General features: G+C 38.2%; 1 protein-coding gene across 1 annotated transcript; it reads left to right on the forward strand.

Moving 5' to 3' along the window:
• Positions 1 to 162: 162 nt before the first annotated feature.
• On the forward strand, positions 163 to 3,998 carry LOC146367809 (chemokine XC receptor 1-like). The gene is made up of 2 exons (XM_084913060.1): positions 163 to 232; positions 1,532 to 3,998. The coding sequence occupies exon 2, from the start codon at positions 1,572 to 1,574 to the stop codon at positions 2,553 to 2,555; it is 984 nt and encodes a 327-aa protein (XP_084769186.1). The 5' UTR covers positions 163 to 232; positions 1,532 to 1,571; the 3' UTR covers positions 2,556 to 3,998.
• The last annotated feature ends 19,214 nt before the right edge of the window (positions 3,999 to 23,212 follow it).

A 23,212-nucleotide genomic window follows, 5' to 3' on the forward strand; every position in this document is an offset into this window, starting at 1 on the left:
TGATCTCTGTGTAGAGATGTAACCTAAGCAGGAAGCTGTTTTCACTTCTCTGTTCCCACAAAATGATTTTGGTATGTCACAATAAACTGGACTGGAAAAAACAAAATGCTCAGACAGCACTTTTCTTTGGTTCATGTTAGAGTGAAATTAGTGTGAAGTTTACGTGCATTAACACTATCACTGAGAGAAGCTGTGAGCAGGACCTAGCCTGACACATGAGCACATGCACAAGGTAAGAAGTCGATTTATGTAAATGGGAACGTTTGGGAAAAAATTTAATGAAAAATCCAAGAATATGGAGTGAAACTTATATTACAAGAATGATAATCAAAATGAAAAAAAAAACCATTTTGATGTTGTTATGCATACAATAACACTTGTTGTGACAATTTTTTTAACGACTCACTATAACTCTTACAGAATAGGTTTATGTGCCATTTATGGGTATTATAGTGCTTTAGCACATTTCATTTTATGTGGTTCATTCTAAGTTAAAGGCATGATACATACGGAATTGTGATATTTCCAATAAATATCATTAATAAGCATTCTGATCACTTTGACTGTTTATGGTTTGCCTTACAAAAAAGGCAGTATAACACAACCTCTTAAACACTTTAAGACAGTTCAAGCTGTGTATTAAAAGATAGGATCTGTTATGTTAGGCTTAGTCTAGGTTGGCCTTTATCTAGGTTGGCCTAAAAAATAATTACTTTATTAATGTATATACTACTACTAATAATAATAATAATAATAACAATAATATATTCTCACTTCTTTGCTAGATCAATAGTAATGTCCTCACAAAGACTCATAAATAAAAGCCTCAAACGGTGATTTTAAACTCTTAATTAGACTAAAAGTCTAGGTTGAGGTTGAGCTTCATCATGGTTTCACTAGTAGGGATCCCAAACCCAACTACACATTACAAATGTTTAGTGATCATGAAGCAACAAGCTGCAGTGGCTTCTGGACTTGGCAGATCCACAAAGGAAGCCCTTCTAGGAGCAGAATGAATGTACATGCACTTGGCAGGTGGTCGTGAGTGTAATTAGAATGAAGAGAGATGCATTTCGTGCTATAGGATTGTCCTGAAACCTGACAGCAGTGCGTGGAAGGTGGATGAAAAGAACCGGTGTCTAAATTAGACAAAACTGATGCCGCTGTGTTCACCTTTACTGTACACATTATAATTCACAGGAATAGATGGGGATAGGATACAAGCGCAAAAATTATATGTTGAATAAATATTATGATTACTTTGAATTAATTGATATTACATTAAAAAGCACTCATGGTATTTCTTATAAACATTACAGTATAACACAACAGTCGCTCCAAACGACAGATTTCCAAATCATAACCTTTTAACTTTCAACACTGTTGAAGTTTGTATAGTGTTGTGTCTATTACACTGGACTGGATTAGTTTTTATCGAGATTTGTCTGATAGATTTAAACCACAACAAAAAATGTAATCATTTATGTATATTAAAAAAAAAACTAACCTTATATCTTTACTTCTTCAATAGATCAGCATCCATTTCCTTACAAGACCTCAACAAGTAAATAATGGCCTTGAGCAGTGACGAGTTTACACTCTTTAATGAGACTGAAAGCAGTCAGGATGACTTTCCACTGTCGGCGCTCGAATGCTATTGTGCTGCTGCCATTATTATTTTCTTCTGCATCAGCCTGTCTGGAAACAGCTTCCTGATGTGGGTCCTCCGAAAAGAACAAGCTTGGAAGATCACACCTGATATCTTACTTCTGCAACTTACAATATCTAACCTTTGCATCACTGTGACCTTGCCATTTGAGGCCTGTAATTTACTCCGTAGCTGGATCTTTGGAGAGTGGGTCTGTGGATTCATGACAGCAGTTTATTATCTAGGACTGTACGCCTCTATTTTAATCCTCACTGTCATGTCGTTGCATTATTATTTTTCTTTTGTTCAGGTTTCACGTCTGTGTGCACAGGTCTCAAGAAAATGTGGTGTCCTCATTACTAGCATCTTGGTATGGCTGGTATGTGCTGCTGCAAGCATTAAGCAGTTCATGTATTCCGAAGTCATATTTGAGGTTCAACTGTGTCTGTTTGAATGGACCCAAGCTCGAGTCTACACAGAGTTTTGCCTTTTTTTTCTCATTCCTTTCCTTATCACTACATTCTGTCATGTCCACATGTGGATAATGATGAAACAGGGCAAGATAAACAGGCAGCAACTGCCTTCAAAAGTGATTTTAGGGATAACTTTTGGGACTTTTCTTTGTTTGACTCCTCTGCATGTCTGCGACTCTGTAATGTCACTTATAATCTGGGGTTTTGTGAAACACGCACATGCAGTGATGGAAGCATTGCACTTTTCTTGGTTTATCCTTTATCCTCTGTCTCAGTTCTGCTGTTGCCTTAGTCCTCTGTTCCATATAATTGGAGCACAAAGTTTTAGGAGGTATCTCCCCATGCTACGTAATCCTTTATCACAAAGCAGAGACGTTAGTAACGATGGGAGTTCAGTTGCATTCATTTCTCTAAAAAACACTGAAGAAATCTGAATTTGTGATGCTTAGCATTAGATTAGATCAGCGGTCCCCAACCCCCGGGCCTCGGACCGGTACCGGTCTGTGAGTCGTTTGGTACCGGGCCGCGAGAGTTGAGGCTCAGGTGTGAAATGTATAGTTTTCAGGGTTTTTATCGGTTTTCAGCGTTATTTTGTTATCGTTTTGATTGTTAACTCGGTTTTCCTGGGTCTTTTCACGTGTGTTATGAATAAATCTTCTGTTTTTCGGTACCGGTACTAGTTTTATTTTGTTGTATTTATCCACGACACCTTAAAGGCCGGTCCGTGAAAATATTGTTGGGCATAAACCGGTCTGTGGCACAAAAAAGGTTGGAGACCGCTGGATTAGATGTTTTTAGTTCAGATAAGATATTACGAGATCTCTAATTAGATTAGATAAAAACAAACAACAATTAAATTGAATAGCAGCTGTTTATAACAGAGATTGATTTTTGTTAATGTGAGGATTGACAAGGCCAGGTTTCTTGTGCCTCATTCATTTGTGAGTGAGGTTGCTGGAGTTCTTGTATTAAACTTGAGAGGCTCGACAGTTCCATGTATTTAGTTTTTCTAACAGGAAACATGCCTAAATTGTTCTAATAGTTTTGTATTTTTCAAAGGTTTTTTTCTCCACCAGAATGCCTAGTTTATTTTAACTATTATAAGTTAACCTAGTTTTTTGCTTTTTAAGAGTGTGACCGTGATAAAAAAAATATCCAATACTAATTTATGTTTCACAACCTTTTCACTTTAAAGAAAGGGGCTGGTTGAACTTGGATGACCTCGTGTAATACGTGTAATACGTGTAATGTGTAACGTGCTGTGTTTCGTAACGTTTTGTTTTTTTATGTAAATATCCGTGCCGATCAAATTTCTGATCAAACTCTGCTGTGATCAAGATTGTTTTTATTTTAATTCTCATCTTTTCCATATTTGCCTTAGCTTATATATTTTATCTATCTTACATGTTTTTATTTGCCAAGTCAAAAATGTATGTTTCTGAAATCTGAATCTCATTCCTGCATTACATTTGCTGTTTTTGTATAAATGAAAATGTTTCTGAAATGCTGTGAAGCTGTTTTCATTTATCTAAATAGTGATTTTAGTATGTTACAATAAGCTGCACTGAAAAAATTGCAATGACTAAAGCTGGTTGATGCTACACTCTGGTACTTTGTTTTGTTTTGCTTTAACAAAAAACAAACAACAATTAAATTAATGGCAGATGTTTATAACAGAGTTAAAACTGGACATTTGATTTCTAAGATTGAAAATGAAAATGAATTTTAAAAAAAGAAATAAAAATAAGTGCTCTGACGATGTTTGATTGATTATATGAATAAATAAACAGCAAAAGGAACATTATTGTAGTACAAGTCAACAAGATTAATTGAAGTATATGTCAGTAAAATGCAGACAGTTCATATTTTCCCTGACCTTTGACCTTTGACAACGACTCCTTTAGTTGTGATAGGACACTTTCAAACTTTTTTCCTTTCTATATTATGTTGCACGACAAAGGTTGATCAAATATATACTGGTTTCAGTACTGTTTGTAGGAAAGAGCAAGAATGACTTAAAATTTATCAGAAAAAAAAATGTGACTTGAAAAAATGCACTTTATAGCTAAAGTAGATTATAATGAAGGAAAACCGTATCACTGCAAATGATTTAGTTTAAAAACAATGCATCCTTTTGTACCCAGCCTTTTGTAGGTATATACAAGATTACCGTATGGGAACAGCAGATCTTGCAATGAGCATTCAAAGGTTAAAGACCTATTTGGACACTACACTACACAATTAGCACAAAAGTGCTAGAAAGGAGAACGGTGCACCTGCCTGGGAAATCAGCATTTCAGCATCACTGAAGGATGATATTAAAGTGAAGGGACGACAATGTTAATAAGGTTCTTTTGAAGGACCTGATGACAAGCTGTCATGGTTTAACCACTATTATTCCTCGCAGTTACCATAATTGTTTTCTGATATTCTGCCACCTTCAAGACAATTGTTTTTTTAATATTTCTTTGAAATTATATAACATGGTTTTCACTTCCCTTCCATTTGGACTATTGCAACTCTCTTTACCTGGTCCTCCAACTCTCCCTCCTTCAGCGCCTGCAATTGGTCCAAAATGCGGCAGCACACCTCTTAACTGGCGCTAGAAGGCATGAGCACATCACCCCTGTCTTCGCTAATCTACACTGGCTTCCCCTCAAATATCGCATTGATTTCAAAATCCTTCTGCTCACTTTTAAAATTCTAAATAACCTGGCCCCTAGCTACTTAACGGATCTCCTCTATCCTTACAACCCAAAGAGAGCACTAAGATCCTCCAGCCAACTGCTCCTAATGCAAGGAGGTCTCATTTAAAAACCAGAGGTGACCGTGCATTTGCCATCGCTGCCCCTAGACTCTGGTATAATCTCCCAGTCAAAATCCGTAATTCGGAATCAATTCAATCGTTCAAATCCTGTTTAAAAACACTCTTGTTTAGCTTTTGAAACAAATTCATTTGAATTTCATTCAGCCTGCACTACACCATGTAAATGCAATTTTAAATAAAATTATACTATTTGTTCTTTGTTCTGCCCGCACTGCGGTTTTATTGTGAAGCAATTTGATGTACACTAGTCTTTTAAATGTGCTATATAAATAAACTTTGACTTGACTTGACTGTTAAGTGTTTAACTTTCTAATGTAAGGAGTTATCGCCTTGACAAAAGTAAAGCAATCTCTTTCATCTGAAGGAATGCCGTCATCAAGCTCATCAGTTTATCTTGTAGCTGCAGTTGGCTATTGTTAAGCTCTGCTTGTTTCATACTAGTAGGAAACTGTAGCTATCTCATTTTTATGTGTTAAAGCTACTACAAACATATGAAACAATATGATCCTGGACATGGACATTACACAGAATATTGAAAAAAAATAAGAAAGAAAGAACGAAAAGAAATCACTATTTTAGATTATTATTATTATAATTTGTATCTCAAGTAGAATGAAAAGTACAAGATGCATTTTACTACTATTGTTATTATTTATTACTATAACACTGTAACACTAACACTATTATCGTCTTTTATCTCTGATATGCATGTCATGAATGATAGCATAACTGCAGGTTACATCAGTGCTGGTAATCTAACTGTTCACTGATCAGATTTTTGCTTTTCCAAAGACAAAATTCAACCTCTAAAATATGGAGGGATTACCAATTTACTTTACCTGTCTTGCTTAAAGCAAACCTTCATCTGCAACACAATAATAATATTTCATTTTAAACTGTAGGCTAGTCTTTAATTTTAATAAAATTTCAAAATAACACACGTTGAAATGCATCAAGGGTAACAAACAAACACAAAAAAAACCCCCAACTCATTCATTGTCATACGCTGTGTAAAAGAGAAAAATGTGAAAATTCTAAAATTAAACCTTTGTATATTCTCAGTTGTAGTTCTTCTAATTGTTACTATCACTGTAATTCTGTAATTACTGTACTGAACAAATCAACCCACAAGGTGGCAACAAAAATGACAGTAATGACAGAAAGTAATGTAGATGGAAATGTCTTGTTGTGTGTTTTTCTACAGAGAAAATAGACATCATTATTCAATGTTATTATTTGTGATTATTTTTATTTTAATATTGTTAATCTTTTTGCTTTGATTTAACGAACTTAAAAGCAGATTTTATACATGGTGTTTATACAATTTAACCCTATATTTTCAATTTAACAATAAAAAAGCACAACAAGACAAAATCTCTGAGAGCGTTATAAAACATAACAACTGCATTTGTTAAAGATCAGTGTTTTGTGTTGTGTCTCTCACAACATATTTTCAATCTGTAATTTTTGCAATAACATAGATATTATATTTTTTTTGTATTCTCTCTGGCATGAGCTTCACTATTTGACACACATGCAAAACGAATTAACTCTCTGAATTATCAGTAGAATAATAAATTCTCCATATAATTGATTAAAGTCAAATGAACATTCTGACATCCCTGCATTTACCTCAAATTATGTTTGGGAGAAAGTCAGTTATGCCATATTATTTCAGTAATATGAACCAATTCCCTGTTTATTTATGGCCCAAATATTTTAACTTTAGTATAAGTAATGCATCACTTTTGGGGTCTGTCAGTGTTCTTGATTATGGTTGACTTGTAAGGCCATGATGGCTCCACTGGGGGTCCTGAGAAGAGTGTATAGGGACAGCTCAGTGGGCCTCTCTAACAGCACTCATATCTGTCTCTAGGGCTAGATTAAGCTTAATTAACTAAACCATCCAGCACGCTTGGATGAATGGATACAAGTCAAGGGCAGAGCAGTCGGGAGTGTGTTCACACTTTCTCTGGCAGAGAATTAGGGAGGGTTTTGTGCCAGATATAATTTCAGTACATGTTGTTTGTGTAATAGCAAAACGTGAAATTATACTGTAGCATGATCAAGTTATGTTTGCACAACTCAGCAAAAATAATGGGCTTTTTTAACGTGTACTATCAGTGACCCATCAGAGCCTACATTTGGTTCCTCTTTCCACACCAATTTGAGCAATTCTCTTGAACAAATTTTGGAGTTATCAGTTTTTTCTCTATTTGAGAAGGAAGTGAAAGAAGTATTTATTTATTTATCAGATTGTATCCTTTCGTGGAGACAAAAGTTTCCTCTTCTTTCTTCTTTTTTTTGTATTTGTGTTTTTACATTCACAGAAAACAACAGATTTAATAACATCAAAGACTGCAGAGAAAAGACAAAAGTCTAAAACCTACCCCACAGAGTCATCCCATTTCTTATCTTTGAGCCAGTACAATCTCTTTTCCCAGATCATTTTCTTAGCAAATGATGTTGTTGTTCAATCCTGTTTTTAGCCACGAGCGAAACAGCTGTTGTTGTTTTCTTATGGAGTTTCTGCTACTAGCCTCCCTGGCCCTCACATTCACTCCCTGCTCTTCTTTTCTCCAGGGCAACTCACCCTCCTTTTTCACATTGATATCTCCCCTTTCATTTTAGTTATCTATAACGATAATTACTCCAACCATATGTGAATTTAATTGATGCCTAGCAAATGTGTAAGTGCGTGTGTGCATATTGCTAATAAAGTCTTATTGCTTGTTAATCTGAACTGTCAGGGAAATGCATGCAAATCGATTAAGTGTGTCAGCCTTATAATTACAAACAACTGTTTTAGAGAGACAAATATAGATGACTTATCATTTCGTGACACACACTGGCATGTAAGACATTTCACTAATGCACCTAATCCTGATCGAATTTGTCATGGGAGTCTTTTTGTCTTTCCTTTTTGTTTTAAGGCGTAAAATACTTAAATTTACACTTACCATACACACTTTGCAATTTTTTTTTCAATCAAGAATTCAGGTGGGTGACATGGAGCTTTTGAAGTTCACTCTTAAGAAAAAAATATACTTAGAATTGATCATTTGCTATCTTTCATCCAGCATCTTGGCCTGTCTTCTGCCAGAAAGAGTCCTTTGCCACTTGCAAGGCTGCAAGTCTCCACTAGAGGGGACGTTGGTACAGGTTTATGCTGATTCTTTCTCCACAGTATAACTGAACCAATTGTACTTTCATTTGAGCCATAAATAAATGAAGACAGAGATGTATGCTTTAACAGATCTGACAAAAAATGATTATTCCCTAAATGACTCCACTGCTGTGAGTGGATTTCTGTGTTTATTTTGTTGACTGAACAACTTTTTTGGCTGCTGGTGTGTTTTTCAAACATGAACCACAAAGAACAAATGCAGCTTGTCTCCACATGTATCAGATCTCTATATTGTAGGGTCATTCTCCTCTTTTTACCTGCTGTTGTCAGATGGGAAAAAAACAACATGATTAACTACCATGGAGACTTAATTAACAAATCAAACATCTGGATATTCAGACTTAGCCTAGCTGCCTCAGAATGGCCATTTGATGTATCAAACAGTGCGTCCTGATGTTTCTTGCAAAATTTTTCCATCTGGCTTGTTTTGTGTCTGGACTTTTTCAGCTTCTCTTACTTTCTAACTTTAATTTTTAATGTCTCTCATTTCTAAGTTCTCCCCTTTTTTCTGTTTACTTACTTCTGGCATCGTGGAAGAGTTCATCATGGATCAGAGGAGAAATGCAGAATTAAAAAACTGCCGATGATGACCTGAATGCAACCAAGTGACAACCTCTAGGACTATAAATTAAGGAGTGAGTCCCAAAAGCTGCACATGATAACATCAGAGTTTGATCAAAAAGTAGATCAGCACGGATAACTACATAAAGAAAAATGTTATGAAACAAAGCACATTACACATCTGTATATCAACTGGAAGTCTCACATCTCTCCTGGTTTTAGTGCACATTATTCTGTTGTTTTGAGTCACTGTTCAGTTTCTAAGGTAACTTCTCAATGTAAGCTGAACCCAAATGTGGTTACATATAATTATAGTAACAGCAAGAAGGCGATAGCCAGAAATTCCAAATTTGAGACTTCGAAACATTAGTTCACAAAACAGTGGCTGACATGGTGGCTATATTTGCATTTTGTATTACACTGTAATAAAAAATGGATTAAAAATAATGACTTTATTTTAAGCATAAACTGGTCAAAAAAGGAAAAATGAAGGTAATGAATATGTGCCTAAGGCTGCATTACTTCTAATGACCAATAGGAGGCAATTCTTTTGCAAGTCTCAATTTATAGGACTGAAGGAAGAAACCCTACTGCCTCAGTCGAGCCTTCATGGTGGTCTCAGTCGCTAGTTTCAGATCAAATTGAACAGTCATTTTAAGTTAAAATAAATGATAAAGCAGAGTATATTTGTGTGTGTGTGTGTGGGGGGGGGGTAGTTTGTGATTGACAGTTCACTCCCCTGTGAGCGTGTAGGATCCTCGGTTTCACAGCTCGAGGCGTCACTTTTACATTAGTTTTTTTTTTGTTTGCTTTGTTTGTTTATTTGATTTTTATTATTATTTGGGGGTGGCAACTCTAAATGTGAAATGTAAACGTCTAAATATTTTTATGTAATATGAATAATATGTGAACAAAACCCCAAGATGAATTAAACTCATCTATTTGGGACAGGAACTTGTTCCTGAGTATGAAAGCGAAGCCAGCTGTTCCTACCCTAAACTGCAGTCATGAGCTGTGAGATCAGAGACACAAGTGGCAGAAATGAACTTCTTCTGAATGGTGTCTGGGTTCTTCTATAGGACAGGGTGAGGAGCTCTGTCATTCAGCATGGGCTCAGAGCTGCTACTCCACCCCATTGAAAGGATCCAGATAGTTGAAGCTGACTAGGATGCCTCCTGGGCACTTCATGGGTGAAGCATTTTGGACTTGTGCTACTGAGAGGATGCCTGGGGCCATCCCAGAACACAGCGTAGACTGCTCTCCCTACAAACTGGACCTATGTAAGTGGCAAAAAATAGAGACTAGATGGATAACAGATACGGTGGCTTGCAAAAGTATTCAGCCCCCTTGAACTTTTCCACATTTTGTCACATTACAACCACAAACATGAATCCATTTTATTGGAATTCCACGAGAAAGACCAATACAAAGTGATGTACACGTGAGAAGTGGAACGAAAATCATACATGATTCCAAACATTTTTTACAAATAAATAACTGAAAAGTGGGGTGTGCATAATTATTCAGCCCCCTGAGTCAATGCTTTGTAGAAACACCTTTTGCTGCAATTACAGCTGCCAGTCTTTTAGGATATGTCTCTACCAGCTTTGCACATCTAGAGGCTGAAATTCTTGCCCTTTCTTCTTTGCAAAACAGCTCCAGCTCAGTCAGATTAGATGGACAGCGTTTGTGAACAGCAGTTTTCAGATCTTGCCACAGATTCTCGATTGGATTTAGATCTGGACTTTGACTGGGCCATTCTAACACATGCATATGTTTTGTTTTAAACCATCCCATTGTTGCCCTGGCTTTATGTTTAGGGTCGTTGTCCTGCTGGAAGGTGAACCTCCGCCCCAGTCTCAAGTCTTTTGCAGACTCCAAGAGGTTTTCTTCCAAGATTGCCTTGTATTTGGCTCCATCCATCTTCCCATCAACTCTGACCAGCTTCCCTGTCCCTGCTGAAGAGAAGCACCCCCAGAGCATGATGCTGCCACCACCATATTTGACAGTGGGGATGGTGTGTTCAGAGTGATGTGCAGTGTTAGTTTTTCCGCCACACATAGTGTTTTGCATTTTGGCCAAAAAGTTCCATTTTGGTCTCATCTGACCAGAGCACCTTCTTCCACATGTTTGCTGTGTCCCCCACATGGCTTGTGGCAAACTGCACACAGGACTTCTTATGGTTTTCTGTTAGTAATGGCTTTCTTCTTGCCACTCTTCCATAAAGGCCAACTTTGTGCAGTGCACGACTAATAGTTGTCCTATGGACAGATTCCCCCACCTGAGCTGTACATCTCTGCAGCTTGTCCAGAGTCACCATGAGCCAAGAGGCCCATGGTGTCCAGAGTCACCATGGGCCTCTTGGCTGCATTTCTGATCAGTGCTCTCCTTGTTCGGCCTGTGAGTTTAGGTGGACGGCCTTGTCTTAGTAGGTTTACAGTTGTGCCATACTCCTTCCATTTCTGAATGATCGCTTGAACAGTGCTCCGTGGGATGTTCAAGGCTTGGGAAATCTTTTTGTAGCCTGAGCCTGCTTTAAATTTCTCAGTAACTTTATCCCTGACCTGTCTGGTGTGTCCTTTGGACTTCATGGTGTTGTTGCTCCCAATTTTCTCTTAGACAACCTCTGAGGCCGTCACAGGGCAGCTGTATTTGTACTGACATTAGATTACACACAGGTGCACTCTATTTAGTCGTTAGCACTCATCAGGCAATGTCTATGGGCAGCTGACTGCACTCAGACCAAAGGGGGCTGAATAATTACGCACACCCCACTTTGCAGTTATTTATTTGTAAAAAATGTTTGGAATCATGTATGATTTTCGTTCCACTTCTCACATGTACACCACTTTGTATTGGTCTTTCACATGGAATTCCAATAAAATTGATTTATGTTTGTGGCTGTAAGGTGACAAAATGTGGAAAAGTTCAAGGGGGGCGAATACTTTTGCAAGCCACTGTATGTATGATCAAATTAACTGGCATACTTTTGACTTTTGATAAATACAACTAAGCAAGCAGGTACACCACATCAGTACAGTCCTCTGGAATTTTATTATTATTATTATTTTAATAACAAATATTTAATCCTCTTTGGAACAGTGCTGACTGAGCAACAGCATAAAAGTTTCAATAATTTATTCAAGGAAAATATCAATATATTAAAACTTCTGCAGTGGAAAACAAAAGTACAGCCTTGGTCTCTTAAGTAGGTATTGCCTCCTTTAACAGAAACAACTGAATGTAGGTGTTTTGCATAACTGTCTTGGTGAAACAGTCTTTCGGTTAAATGTATTTGTTTAGTTACATGCATTTGTCTCTCCCTCAACATTTCAGTAGGATACAAATTCTGGGCTTGGTTTAGCCCATTCTATAACACTCTATTCCTCCTGTTTCATTCATTCCTACACAAGATGTTTGCTTGTGGGTTTACAGTCATCATCCTGTTGAAAGGTCCCCTTCCGGTTCAGTCTTAACTTACAGACAGATGGTCTCATATCACTTTAAAGTATACTGTGACTTGATGCAGAATTCTGAAGCTGAATCAGTAACTAGAAGCTTAGCATTGCCTAAGGCAGTGAAGCAACCTAAATCTATAACATTTTCATACTTCACAGTTGGAGCTCTTCTCCTGAGATGCTGCCTTTGGTCTGGGCCAAACAGAACTATTCTTACTGCTGCCAAACGGCTCTATCTTAGATTTCTCTGTCCAAAACACATTATTTTAAAAGATACTTGCCTATAAACTCTCTCTGAAATGAGTTTGTGAGTTTTTCATTTTTTATGGACAGCAATGGTTTTTCTGTGACACGTTTCTCATACAAGTAAAAATTGTGCTGTATCCTTCTGATTGTACACGAGTGTACTTTGACACCAACTGTTACAACAGTTGCCTGCAGATCCTGTGCTGGACAGTTGGGAAGACTTTGGGGAATGAATTTACTGGGGCAGTCAGTCCTGGACAAACTGGCAATCATTAAAATTTTACCCCACATAGTGACAGTGCAATCACTGAGCTCAAATAATTTGGAGATGTCTTTAAATCCCCTTCCAGACGAAAAGGCATCCAAAATATATTTTTTTGTAGGCCTCTTTCAAGCTTGGCATGAAAACCTCACACACTCCAGTATTGGAGAGAAGAGCAAGCCCCAGGGGTCAGAGGTTTAAATGAGACAGGTTCCACCAATCACGTCACCTAATCTGGAAGCCAGGATTCAAAATCATGGATTAAAAGAGCAACAAATGTAAGGAGCTGCAGACTTTTTCTCCATATATATTTATGCATTTAGATAATAAAATACAACTGTTAATAATTATATTATGTTATTATATAATTATATAATTATAAATTGTAAATGACATTTGAATTAATAACATTTTTTCACATATATTTTGCACATGATTGAATTTTCTATTATTAACATAACATATAACATAACATGTATGAAATGCTATATTTCTGGTCACACCTTCATATAAGGGGCATAAAATAACATCACAGGATATGCCATGAAATGTTTCTTCCACTGTTGTTTTGCAGACAAATGAAAGCATTAATCGACATAGACTAACATGACTTATATTTAATATGTCTTAGATCAATGATGGATCAGCTGTATTCCTATTTATATATTTCTGTACCTATTTTGCCATATGGGAAAACACCTGGTATATATGCTGCTGGAAATTAAAGATTAAGTCGTTATTTAATCATTTATATTATGAAATGCACGTCATGCATCATATTACATGACATACTTTTTGCTTTAAAGTGCTTTGCATTAACATGAATGAAAACATTTTTATCTTGTATGGTCCCAGTGAGAACCTCCAGACCTGGCACTGACTCTTCAGTGCTCTATTCACTGAGCAAATATCCTACAGACCCTGCTTTTTGGCTTACCCTTCCTTAGCCTCAGGCTGCACCAGCTGCTGTCTACCTCCGACCACACTTCACGCCCCTGATATGTTGTCCTCTATCTACCTCGTCCCTCCTCCTCCTCATTTGTAGGTGTTCTATCTCCGATTTTTGGCCGCAACTTTCCAAAAGGTGAACAGAAGTGATTTTCGATAGCACCGTGCATGACTAATGGTGGAAACATGTTAAAATCATCGCAGAAATGTCCTTGGGAAGACAAATGAATTTTCAGCAGAATAATTAACTTAATTAACAAATTTGCATGCATATTCATCAGGGCCATTGAAGTCTTTCCAGCTCAGCTTGATGAACGTTGCTGTGTAATAACCAGCTCATTTACATTCTGCCATCCACTGCCATTTGTGTGGATTACTGAGAAAAGGCAAAGTGCGTGTGTGGGTGTGTGTGTGTGTGTGTGCCTGCATATAATGCTAAGGCTACAATCTATGTGCGCACACTTTCCTCTTTCCTTTAACATCTCACACTGAAAGCTTGATGAATTGATTTGACATACAGTTTTGTTGGATGTACGCCCCAATATTGGTCCCAGCTGTCTTTCCTCACATACGCAAACACGCACTGATAAGGGGAGAAGCATTCATATACGTATACATGCATGCACACATACCATGAGGGAATGTGCCAAACAGAGGCCTGACTTTATGTGCGCGTGCTCCTCTACACCCATAACTCTCTTCATCCCCCTCCCCCACACCTATCTCTCTGGTGGGCAGTTCTTGGCACCGATCCTGAGTTGTAAACCCTCCTGGGTTGCCAGACTGTGCATTGTTAAAAACGTGAGGCCCTCCGTATCCCCTCCCTGTCTCTGCAGGGCAATCTTTAAAGGCAGCAAGGTGTGACGGCACAGACTGGCAGCTTGGCAGCCATGCCCGAGGATACCAACACTCTGTCAGCCGTGAACGGGCACCATCACATGGGCTCGCCTAACTAATATGCTCGCCGTACATGTGCCTTTCTCATGCCTCATCTGTGCCAGTCAGAGACAAAGGAATTCATTAAGAAATTTCACATGGCATTGTTTTGTCATTTTGTCGGGATATAGTTAATTGGGAATTTCACACAAATAAGGTAACTGAGGGAGAGATTAGTTGGGAAAAGTTAATTACACTCACTTGGCTTCCATGCCCTTGATCAGGTTGGGCAGAGAAAACAGGAAAACATACTTGTAAATGATTTTTCTCTAACAATATGTTTCTCTTTCACATCTTGTTTTTTTTTCTCCCTCTAATTTAGGAGCTGCTGAACACCATTAGAAACAGATCCTTCCCAGCATGTTACTTTCCAGCCTGTCAGAAAACTGCTGTACCAATAGAATTTTCCCCCGACATAAACAATAATGCAAAGCATATTTCTTCGCACCTTTAACATAATCAATATGGTGCACTGATTTTGAAATAGTAATTATCACATTTAGAGGAGGAAAAAAATGCCTCGCTTGACATATAAAAACTTGCGATATTCAGCATACTTTCCTCTCTTTGCCTCCGTGATAATTTCTCCTTCACTTTTTATGCAGACATATGTGTGGCACTTGAAGCTGTTATCATAGCTCGAAGTGTGAAAGAGAATTGTTGCAGTAATATGCTGCTCTTGAGTGTTGTGACAGGAAAATGCTTTTCAGATACAGAATTGGCATTTTCAAGCCTTGTCTGACACAAAACTGTTTGTCTTCCATACTGATAACAATTAAGCCAAGTTTACAAATTAATTTCTGCAGCACTGCTTTGATAGTCTCTTTGGAGAACAAGTTGTGTGATATGTTGAAAGACTTATTGCATTTTTTAATGACATGTTTTACTCATAAAAAAAATCTCATTTATAGCGCTGTCTGACCCTCTTTGTTTTGAAGCTTCCACTGAAGCAAGACGAATACAAAACACAAATGGACCATTAAACTGACCTTCAAACTGGGCACTATGAAAATCAAATGGCTGTCAACACAATGATGGGGAAATTTACAGAACTGCAACCTGTTTCCCTCCAGTGAGACTATGAAAAGTACAGATCAGATACACATTTTCATGATCCTCCTGTTTGAAGTAACAACTCTCTCAGCTCAAGTGAATAAATTCATGAAAGCTTCGATCACAGAACATGAAAGGGGAGTTTGCTTGGATGCAAACGGAGAGCATCCTCGGCAGACTTGCTTTGTTGGCCCGCTGATGTGATTGTTGCTTTTCTAAAGCAGCAGCACATTATCGTTAAAACTCTGATCTCTGGCACAAACTCCTGTTCCATCGCAGACATGTCTGAAATTGAAATAAAACCTGGTTTGCCGTGGAGGAATCTGGATCTCCCTTCCAGTCATCTTCCCTCTTTCAGCCCGTGATCTGACATTTCTGTGCACGTTAACAGAATACTGCGACTGCCACATTAGCCTCGCTAACTCGCCCAAGTATATCAGAAAATAAAATCTTGTAACTTCTTTGCAACCCCTTCTTTGAGGTAGAGGGAGGCTATATTTGACTATGGTGCCGTTTGATGGTGCAATTGATGGGAAAGTTCTGAAGAAAGTCCCAAAGCCTCAGAGGAATTTGATTACCTCCATCCATTATCTGCACAGTGAGCAATCGCGAGGCTCACCATCTGTCATCCGTTTCATTTGCATCGTCAACACCTGCCCTGCCTGTTTATGCCTTCACATTTTTTATAAGCTGCCTTTCATGGCAGGGAAAAATGTTGACTTTTCCTTCTAAATGCATTAATTTCACAAGTTCAAAGAACATATTGAAGACGAATAACTTGGTCTATGTCTAATAGAATCTGGAAATGCTTCATTTTTATTTCTGCATTTTTGCAAAAAAAAGACAAAAAAAAAACAAGTTTCTCTTACAGCTCAGTGAAGATAGATAGATAGATAGATAGATAGATAGATAGATAGATAGATAGATAGATAGATAGATAGATAGATAGATAGATAGATAGATAGATAGATAGATAGATAGATAGATACTCAGTTTCAAGTCCTCCTGTCTGTTACTAACACATTGTGCCACATAAACTCCCTCTTCTCTCCCTCCCATCCTCCTCAGTCCTCCCCCATCCATCCATTCCATCTCCCATATCCCCAGGTGGTGCCGACGGCTGCGGGGCCCATTAGCGACAGAATTCCTGCCTCCAGCAGGCCATGCGTGTCCCGAGTGACACATTTTTGGACCGGCACCAAGAATCCAACCCTCCACAGACAGCTCACTTCCCTCTGCTGCAGTCACCACAGTATGAGCATGTGTGTGTGTGTATGTGTGTGTTTGTGTGTGTGTAAGAGGGAGGGAGAGAGAGAGAGAGGCCTTGCGAACACAGCATGAGTCCCACAGGAAATACTTGAAAGGCAGTATGGGACAGATTGGTGATGGCATAGAATGGACTAGAATACTAAATACTAAAAAGAAACTGAAAGATTTTCTACAGCACCAAGATCACACACCGATGAGACTCTAACGCCAGGTTGGGACATTTGTTATAGTCGTAACGTCCACAAAATCCCCAACTGTGCATCCGCATCTCTTACAATGCAAACTGCATAGAAGTAGTCTCTTTCATTGAAAAGATTTAATTGGATTTCGCTGATGCACATTGTTGTTTGTGGATGCTCTTTGCCAGCTGATGCATGTGTACCAAGTTTTATCTTACAAACACATCCTGTTCAGGGAAGAGAACTACTTCAAAATGAGATTTTTATTAACTTTGCATTCACTGCATGAGAGTGACACCTCGTCTGAAATGATCTACACAAGTGATATTTGATGCTCGATCAATATTCTTATAAATCATAAGGAGGCGCGATTATGAACCAATACGTTATGAGTTAAGACAGAGGAGCAAGTGGTTTAAGAATAGATATTATGAATGAATTCTTTCTCCATACTAATAGATAGTTAATTATCTACCTAATGACTCCTCACAAAGCTCCATTTAATTAGTCTAGATGAGCCGAGAAAGTTCCTCCTTGTTCTTACATGTTTAATGTTGGTTATTTCTCACTTGCAAATGGGAATGTAATATCTATCTATCTATCTATCTATCTATCTATCTATCTATCTATCTATCTATCTATCTATCTATCTATCTATCTATCTATGTTGAAAAATATCCATATAAATAGTAATAATCTTCATTGTCTTAAATAGAGTGTTTTCTCATAACAAAGTCACTTTGCTCTCTCAAACACTACCAACAGAAATTCCTACAGATCCCACAGGTAACGTTTGAGGCATCTCAACATAATCATTTAAAATGGATTTACAGATAATTACATAGAAAATGTATAATTTATTTGACAAAAAATGGAGAAAAGTTTATTTTGATACATTTAATCTTATTACTTACACTTATTTTAGCATCCTGGACTAGTAAATTGAAATGTCACTCTATAACGATGGTCTCTGTAAATATTATTTTATTAAGGGTAATAAACTAGGTATTTATTTAATGTGGAGTTTTCTTTGCATTTACAGTTTTCTTACTGTGTTGTGTGACACTTACCTTATCCAATTCACAGAAATAGTGATCCTGATGTCTAAGCTGTCATTGCACCAAACCATGACCCTTGTGGAAATGAGAATAGGCATGTTTTTTGTTTTGTTTTGTTTCATTTTGGGGAGGTTGTGTGTGTTAGACTAATTTTGTTATCTGATTGACTTTTTTCTCCCTAAAATTAAATGTTTCATTCAGGTTCCTCCCCAATGAATGCTTAGACATCACTGGGTTAACAGGATTAGGTAGCTGTTCACTATCAATGTTGCCTTTTCAGTCATTCTCCCATCAACTTCCAGTTTTTCTCAATGTCTCATTTTTGAAGTTCTCAGCAGACTTTAGACTTGCCTTTCGCATCTTCTAAATTAAATAAGAGTCTTTCCCCGCAGTATGTGTTCCCTCTAACACTGAATACCTGCTGTACAAAACTATGATTTGGAGGATAACTGCTTTTGTGTATGAAACTCAAGCAGCTTCAGATGCTGATTCATGAGATCAACACAGTACATTCTTCTTTTCAAAGCAAAAGCCCGCCTACATGTATTCCACATTATATTACAGGAAAAAAAATTTCCTGGGAATAGCTGACTTACTGTTGCATGTGTACATTTGGCACCAGTTTCTCAGCAAACACCTAAAGCTCTCCCTTACAAAGTAATGGAAGAGATTCACTGTTTCACTGGTTGTTTTCTCCACATTCTGACTCCACTTTCTCCTCCAACCCCAGTGAAATGAAACTACACAGCTTAATATTTTTTACAATAATTATGGACACAATTTGTATCTGTGGAACTTAAAATAATTTACTTATTTGGTAGATTAGAATTTACACGATGCTAACATATTTTGGAGGGTAAAACTATTCAACTGAGAAGCATAACTTATTTTGGACATGCAAAAACCCAGGATGTTTTTTTCATGTTGCACTTTTTCATTTGCCTAAATGTGTTAAAATGTTTGCAAATTGTAACAAAGAATGAGAAAAACTCTTTCTGCTGTGAACAAGCATCAAAATGTTGTGAAAACGTTCACATATTTTGTCAAGAATTGAGCCAAAGCAACTGAGAAAAACATTATTCTTCTCTCCCTATTTAGAAGAGCTGACTGTTTTTCTTTATTTTTTTATTTTAACAGATGACTGCTTGAGCTAGTGAACAGTGAGTAATATGATTAATTCTCCAGAACACCAAGATAACAAACATGACCTAAACACTGCTCTTCAGAAACACCCTGTCTGCTTGCCTCGGTTAGAGATCGGGTAGCTACAGCTCTGAGGATGCATTTCACTAAACTAACCTAAAACTATAACTAGTGTTTCACAGTGAAGTCATTGCCTACACAATAAAAAGCTCCTCGAGCTGTGTGTAAACCAAGCCAATCAAAATATTCACTCTAACAGAATGACAGCGGATTCTGAAGGTGCGTCTCTCACATTTAGATTTTCTTGCAGTCTCACCCTGCGTCTCATCAGTGTAACCGAATGCCTGCTGTATTAAAATGCCATTTTTTTTCTGAGGATAGTTAATTTGGTTCGTGTAGGAAAGTGAATAACCTTCAGATACTGATTTCAAGAACTTAATGTTTCACATTCTATTTCTGTTAAGAAAAGAGAGTCTGTCAGTTGCATATAATGTGAGGAGAAATATATTTGCATACAGCTATTTGTCCAACACAGTTTTAGAAAAACAAAAAAATGACACAGAACTGTAAAGCACAAAGCAACGTGTAGTATGGACAAAAAACATAGGTCTGCTAAGTGCAATGGAGCATCACACGAAGAAAAAAAGTGCTGTGATTCTCTGGACATCCTGTATCTCCTGTCCCTTTGGTCACGGACTCTCATCAGCACTCGTCCCTTCACCGATTCTTCAGTTGATTTGCAAAGTAATGGGAAACATGTATGTTTAAACCATCCTCTGCATTTCCAACTGTTTTGAGCACAAAGACATAAAAGAAATATGCATTCAAAATTCACTCATGTCCACAGTCGTGTGCGCACTTTACAAATGTTAAACCTGTCAAGCTACTGCTGGAAATAAATATTCATATATAATAATAAAATATTATAGTGACCGATCTTGACTAGTGTGTCCTCTGCTGTGCTAAATTTAACCAACATGTTATCCAACATTGTACAAGCCGCATGTAAAATGATTTCTAGACACTCTAAACCCACCGGCACAATGTACATTTCAAATTCCTTTAATTTTAAATATGTTCATATTGTCTATTTTGTAAACTCCTTAGATTGTCTACTCTTATTTAATTCGCTTAATATACAGAATTCACCTGCTTGCTGCATACATGCTACTACTGCACATTCCCCTAATGTATATATTATATATAATGTTCTCTCCCCCCCCCGCTTGTACAAGTCAGGTTACATTTCACTGTGTGTTATACTTGTATAAACGAATAAAGAACCTTGAACCTTGAACCTTGAAATGCAAAATGATCTGGCGAGTAATTCAGCAGTTATGAGCGTTTTCGCAGCAATAGTGAAACATTTCTTTTTGATTGTTTATGACAGACATTACTCATCATCTGACTTATCCATCTTACTTACTTCTCATGTGAAAGTAATATTGAATCTATCTATCTATCTATCTATCTATCTATCTATCTATCTATCTATCTATCTATCTATCTATCTATCTATCTATCTATCTATCTATCTATCCAGCAGATGCTCGCATTCACAGTCGAGGGAATGAAACCACATCACCCAGTAGCACCCGTCTCTTTCTGCCCTGAAATAGGGTGTTACTGGGGTGTCAGAGGATCACACCCCTATGTGTTTCCCACCTGCTCCAAAACCCACCCTATACTCTCTGGTATTGTAGCCACAGACACACAACCCATACACGCTCACTCGCACACACTCAACTACAGTACCCCTAGACAAAGAGCACAAAGCACAAAGGTGATGTAGTGACAGATGTTCCTGTCACATGCTTAGCATATCTCCACCTCCAAAACAGCACAAGTGCAGAAGTCAGTCTGTCTCTCTCTCTCTGTCTGATTTCACTCCGTGGAAATCATCAGCGCTACTATTTTCATGCATTTCTACTCCCCAACGGATAAAAGCGGCTCTTAAACTGCAATCCTTTACCCAATATTTATCCAATCTGACCAAATACTATAATTAATGCCTCTGTCTCTCCTCTCCTCTCTCCCCGAGGCCAATATATCCCCCACATCTCCCTCCCTGTCTAACCTTTCAGTGCCAAGTTCACAGATAGAGAGAAAGTACTTCCTGTGAGAGGCCGGGCCGGCTGCCAGAGAGACTGATCCACCAATCTGACACGTTAATGAGATCCTGGCCCGTAGTACTGGAGTGTCAGGCCTCCTCTGCTGCAGCATCAGCCCTGGCGTGACCTGCGCCACACACACATCCACGCACACCAACGCCTCTGCTCATACGTATAATTTTTCTCACACACTCACAGGAATATAAGCATAAATGAATCAGAGTGTTTCTACACACACACACTTTAAAGGAGAAAGGGGGGCTCCAGCTCCTTAAATCTGTCTAATTAAAACACCAAATCCCTCTACTCCCCTCACCCACCATCCCAATCCTCACTTCTCATCCCCACCCCACACACCCCACACCCTTCTTCTGCACACACACGCACCCAGCCCTCCTCCATCCCCACTGCCACCACCCCCGATTCCGCAGGAGAAATGATTATTAGGAATTTAATGGGGGAACGTTTCCCATCCCACACCATCTGGGGCTTGGGAATGGCACAAAATTTGAGGATGCTTGCCGACGTGGCGGGGAACATTATTTTCATTTTTCTTGACTGGTGCTCAGATTTTCAGACATCGCAGGAAAATGTTCCTGATTACAATAAATTACCATAATATATCACAAAGCAGTATATTTTTATATATAAAGATGCATTTTTTTGCGCACGCGTTTTTCTGCGCGTGGAGATTGCACTAAACTCTTCACAACTTCTCTGATGATCATTGTCATTTTGCAACTCATCGCTATAGAAACGCGATGATTGTTTTTGCACTAATTATGACACCACGTCTCCGATTACAAATGTACCTCCGTACAGTATATACCCCACATTACTGTCCTTTACCTCCCACACAGAGCCGGGCCATATGCTCGCTCGCACCCTCTCCCCCTCTTTCTCTCTTCCCCTCTCCATTTCTCCTTTACTTCTTTCTCCAACTGTCTCTCTCGCTCTTGCCACCAGGCTTAATGAGCTGCATGAATTGAATGCGCCTGTACACGTTTGACCCCGTGCTAAACTGCAGCACGCCGCCCTTTGAACCCTGTGGGCGTGTGGCACCCTCCTCCCTACACTCCCACTCACCCTCGTCAGCTTCTGTAGGGAGCTCCACGAGGGATTTGAACCTGCTTCTCCTACAAAAAAAAAAACACGCTCGCAGACACACACACATACACACCTACACTCGTGTTAGTTGGACTATGACTGGGATTTTTTTTTTTTTTTTTTTGAAAACGGGTGTGGGTTAGAGGGGAGCTCTAGCAACTCTAACTGGATATGTGAGAGACTTTTTTTTAGTTAAAATAAATTTTAAATAGAGTTTTTCTTCACTGTTTTTTGTGGGTTTTTTGTTTGATTGTTTGTTTTTTGAGAGGATGTTTCTTGATTTTTGGAAATAAAGTTCTGTAAATACAGTTAGAGTTATACTTTCGACATGAACGTAAATAACAAAAATAAAATGAGTTTGGTTTTGTCTGGTTTGTGAAACCACTTAGAAGTCTGAGATCTGTCTGTCACTCCCGATTTGCGATTTTTTCCACCGACTTAACTTTCCATGACGGAATTGGACATTTATCAAATGCACCGACAAAATTTGCGCAGTTACTTTAAGTCTTACTTTATTTGTAACACACACAGAGACACACACACATATGTGTGTGTGTCTGTGTGTGTGTCTGTGTGTGTGTCTGTGTGTGCTACAGTTAGGTGATGATTTATAGCCAAACTTTTCACTTTCGGTCCTCTAACTTCCGACGAGTTGAACAAAGAGTTCTTCAGGTTCTCACGCCGTTTATGTAAAAACCTGTACAGTTAGCCTGAGTTGTTTTCTGCTAATTCAATCTTTCTTCAAA

The sequence above is a fragment of the Perissodus microlepis genome, chromosome 18, assembly GCF_051167445.1.
Source record: "Perissodus microlepis isolate ML-2025 ecotype Zambia chromosome 18, ASM5116744v1, whole genome shotgun sequence".
Lineage (NCBI taxonomy): Eukaryota > Metazoa > Chordata > Actinopteri > Cichliformes > Cichlidae > Perissodus > Perissodus microlepis.

Excerpts from the sequence above, each read along its gene's own strand:
- LOC146367809 (XM_084913060.1), top strand. The coding sequence starts at position 1,572 with ATGGCCTTGAGCAGTGACGAGTTTACACTCTTTAATGAGACTGAAAGC.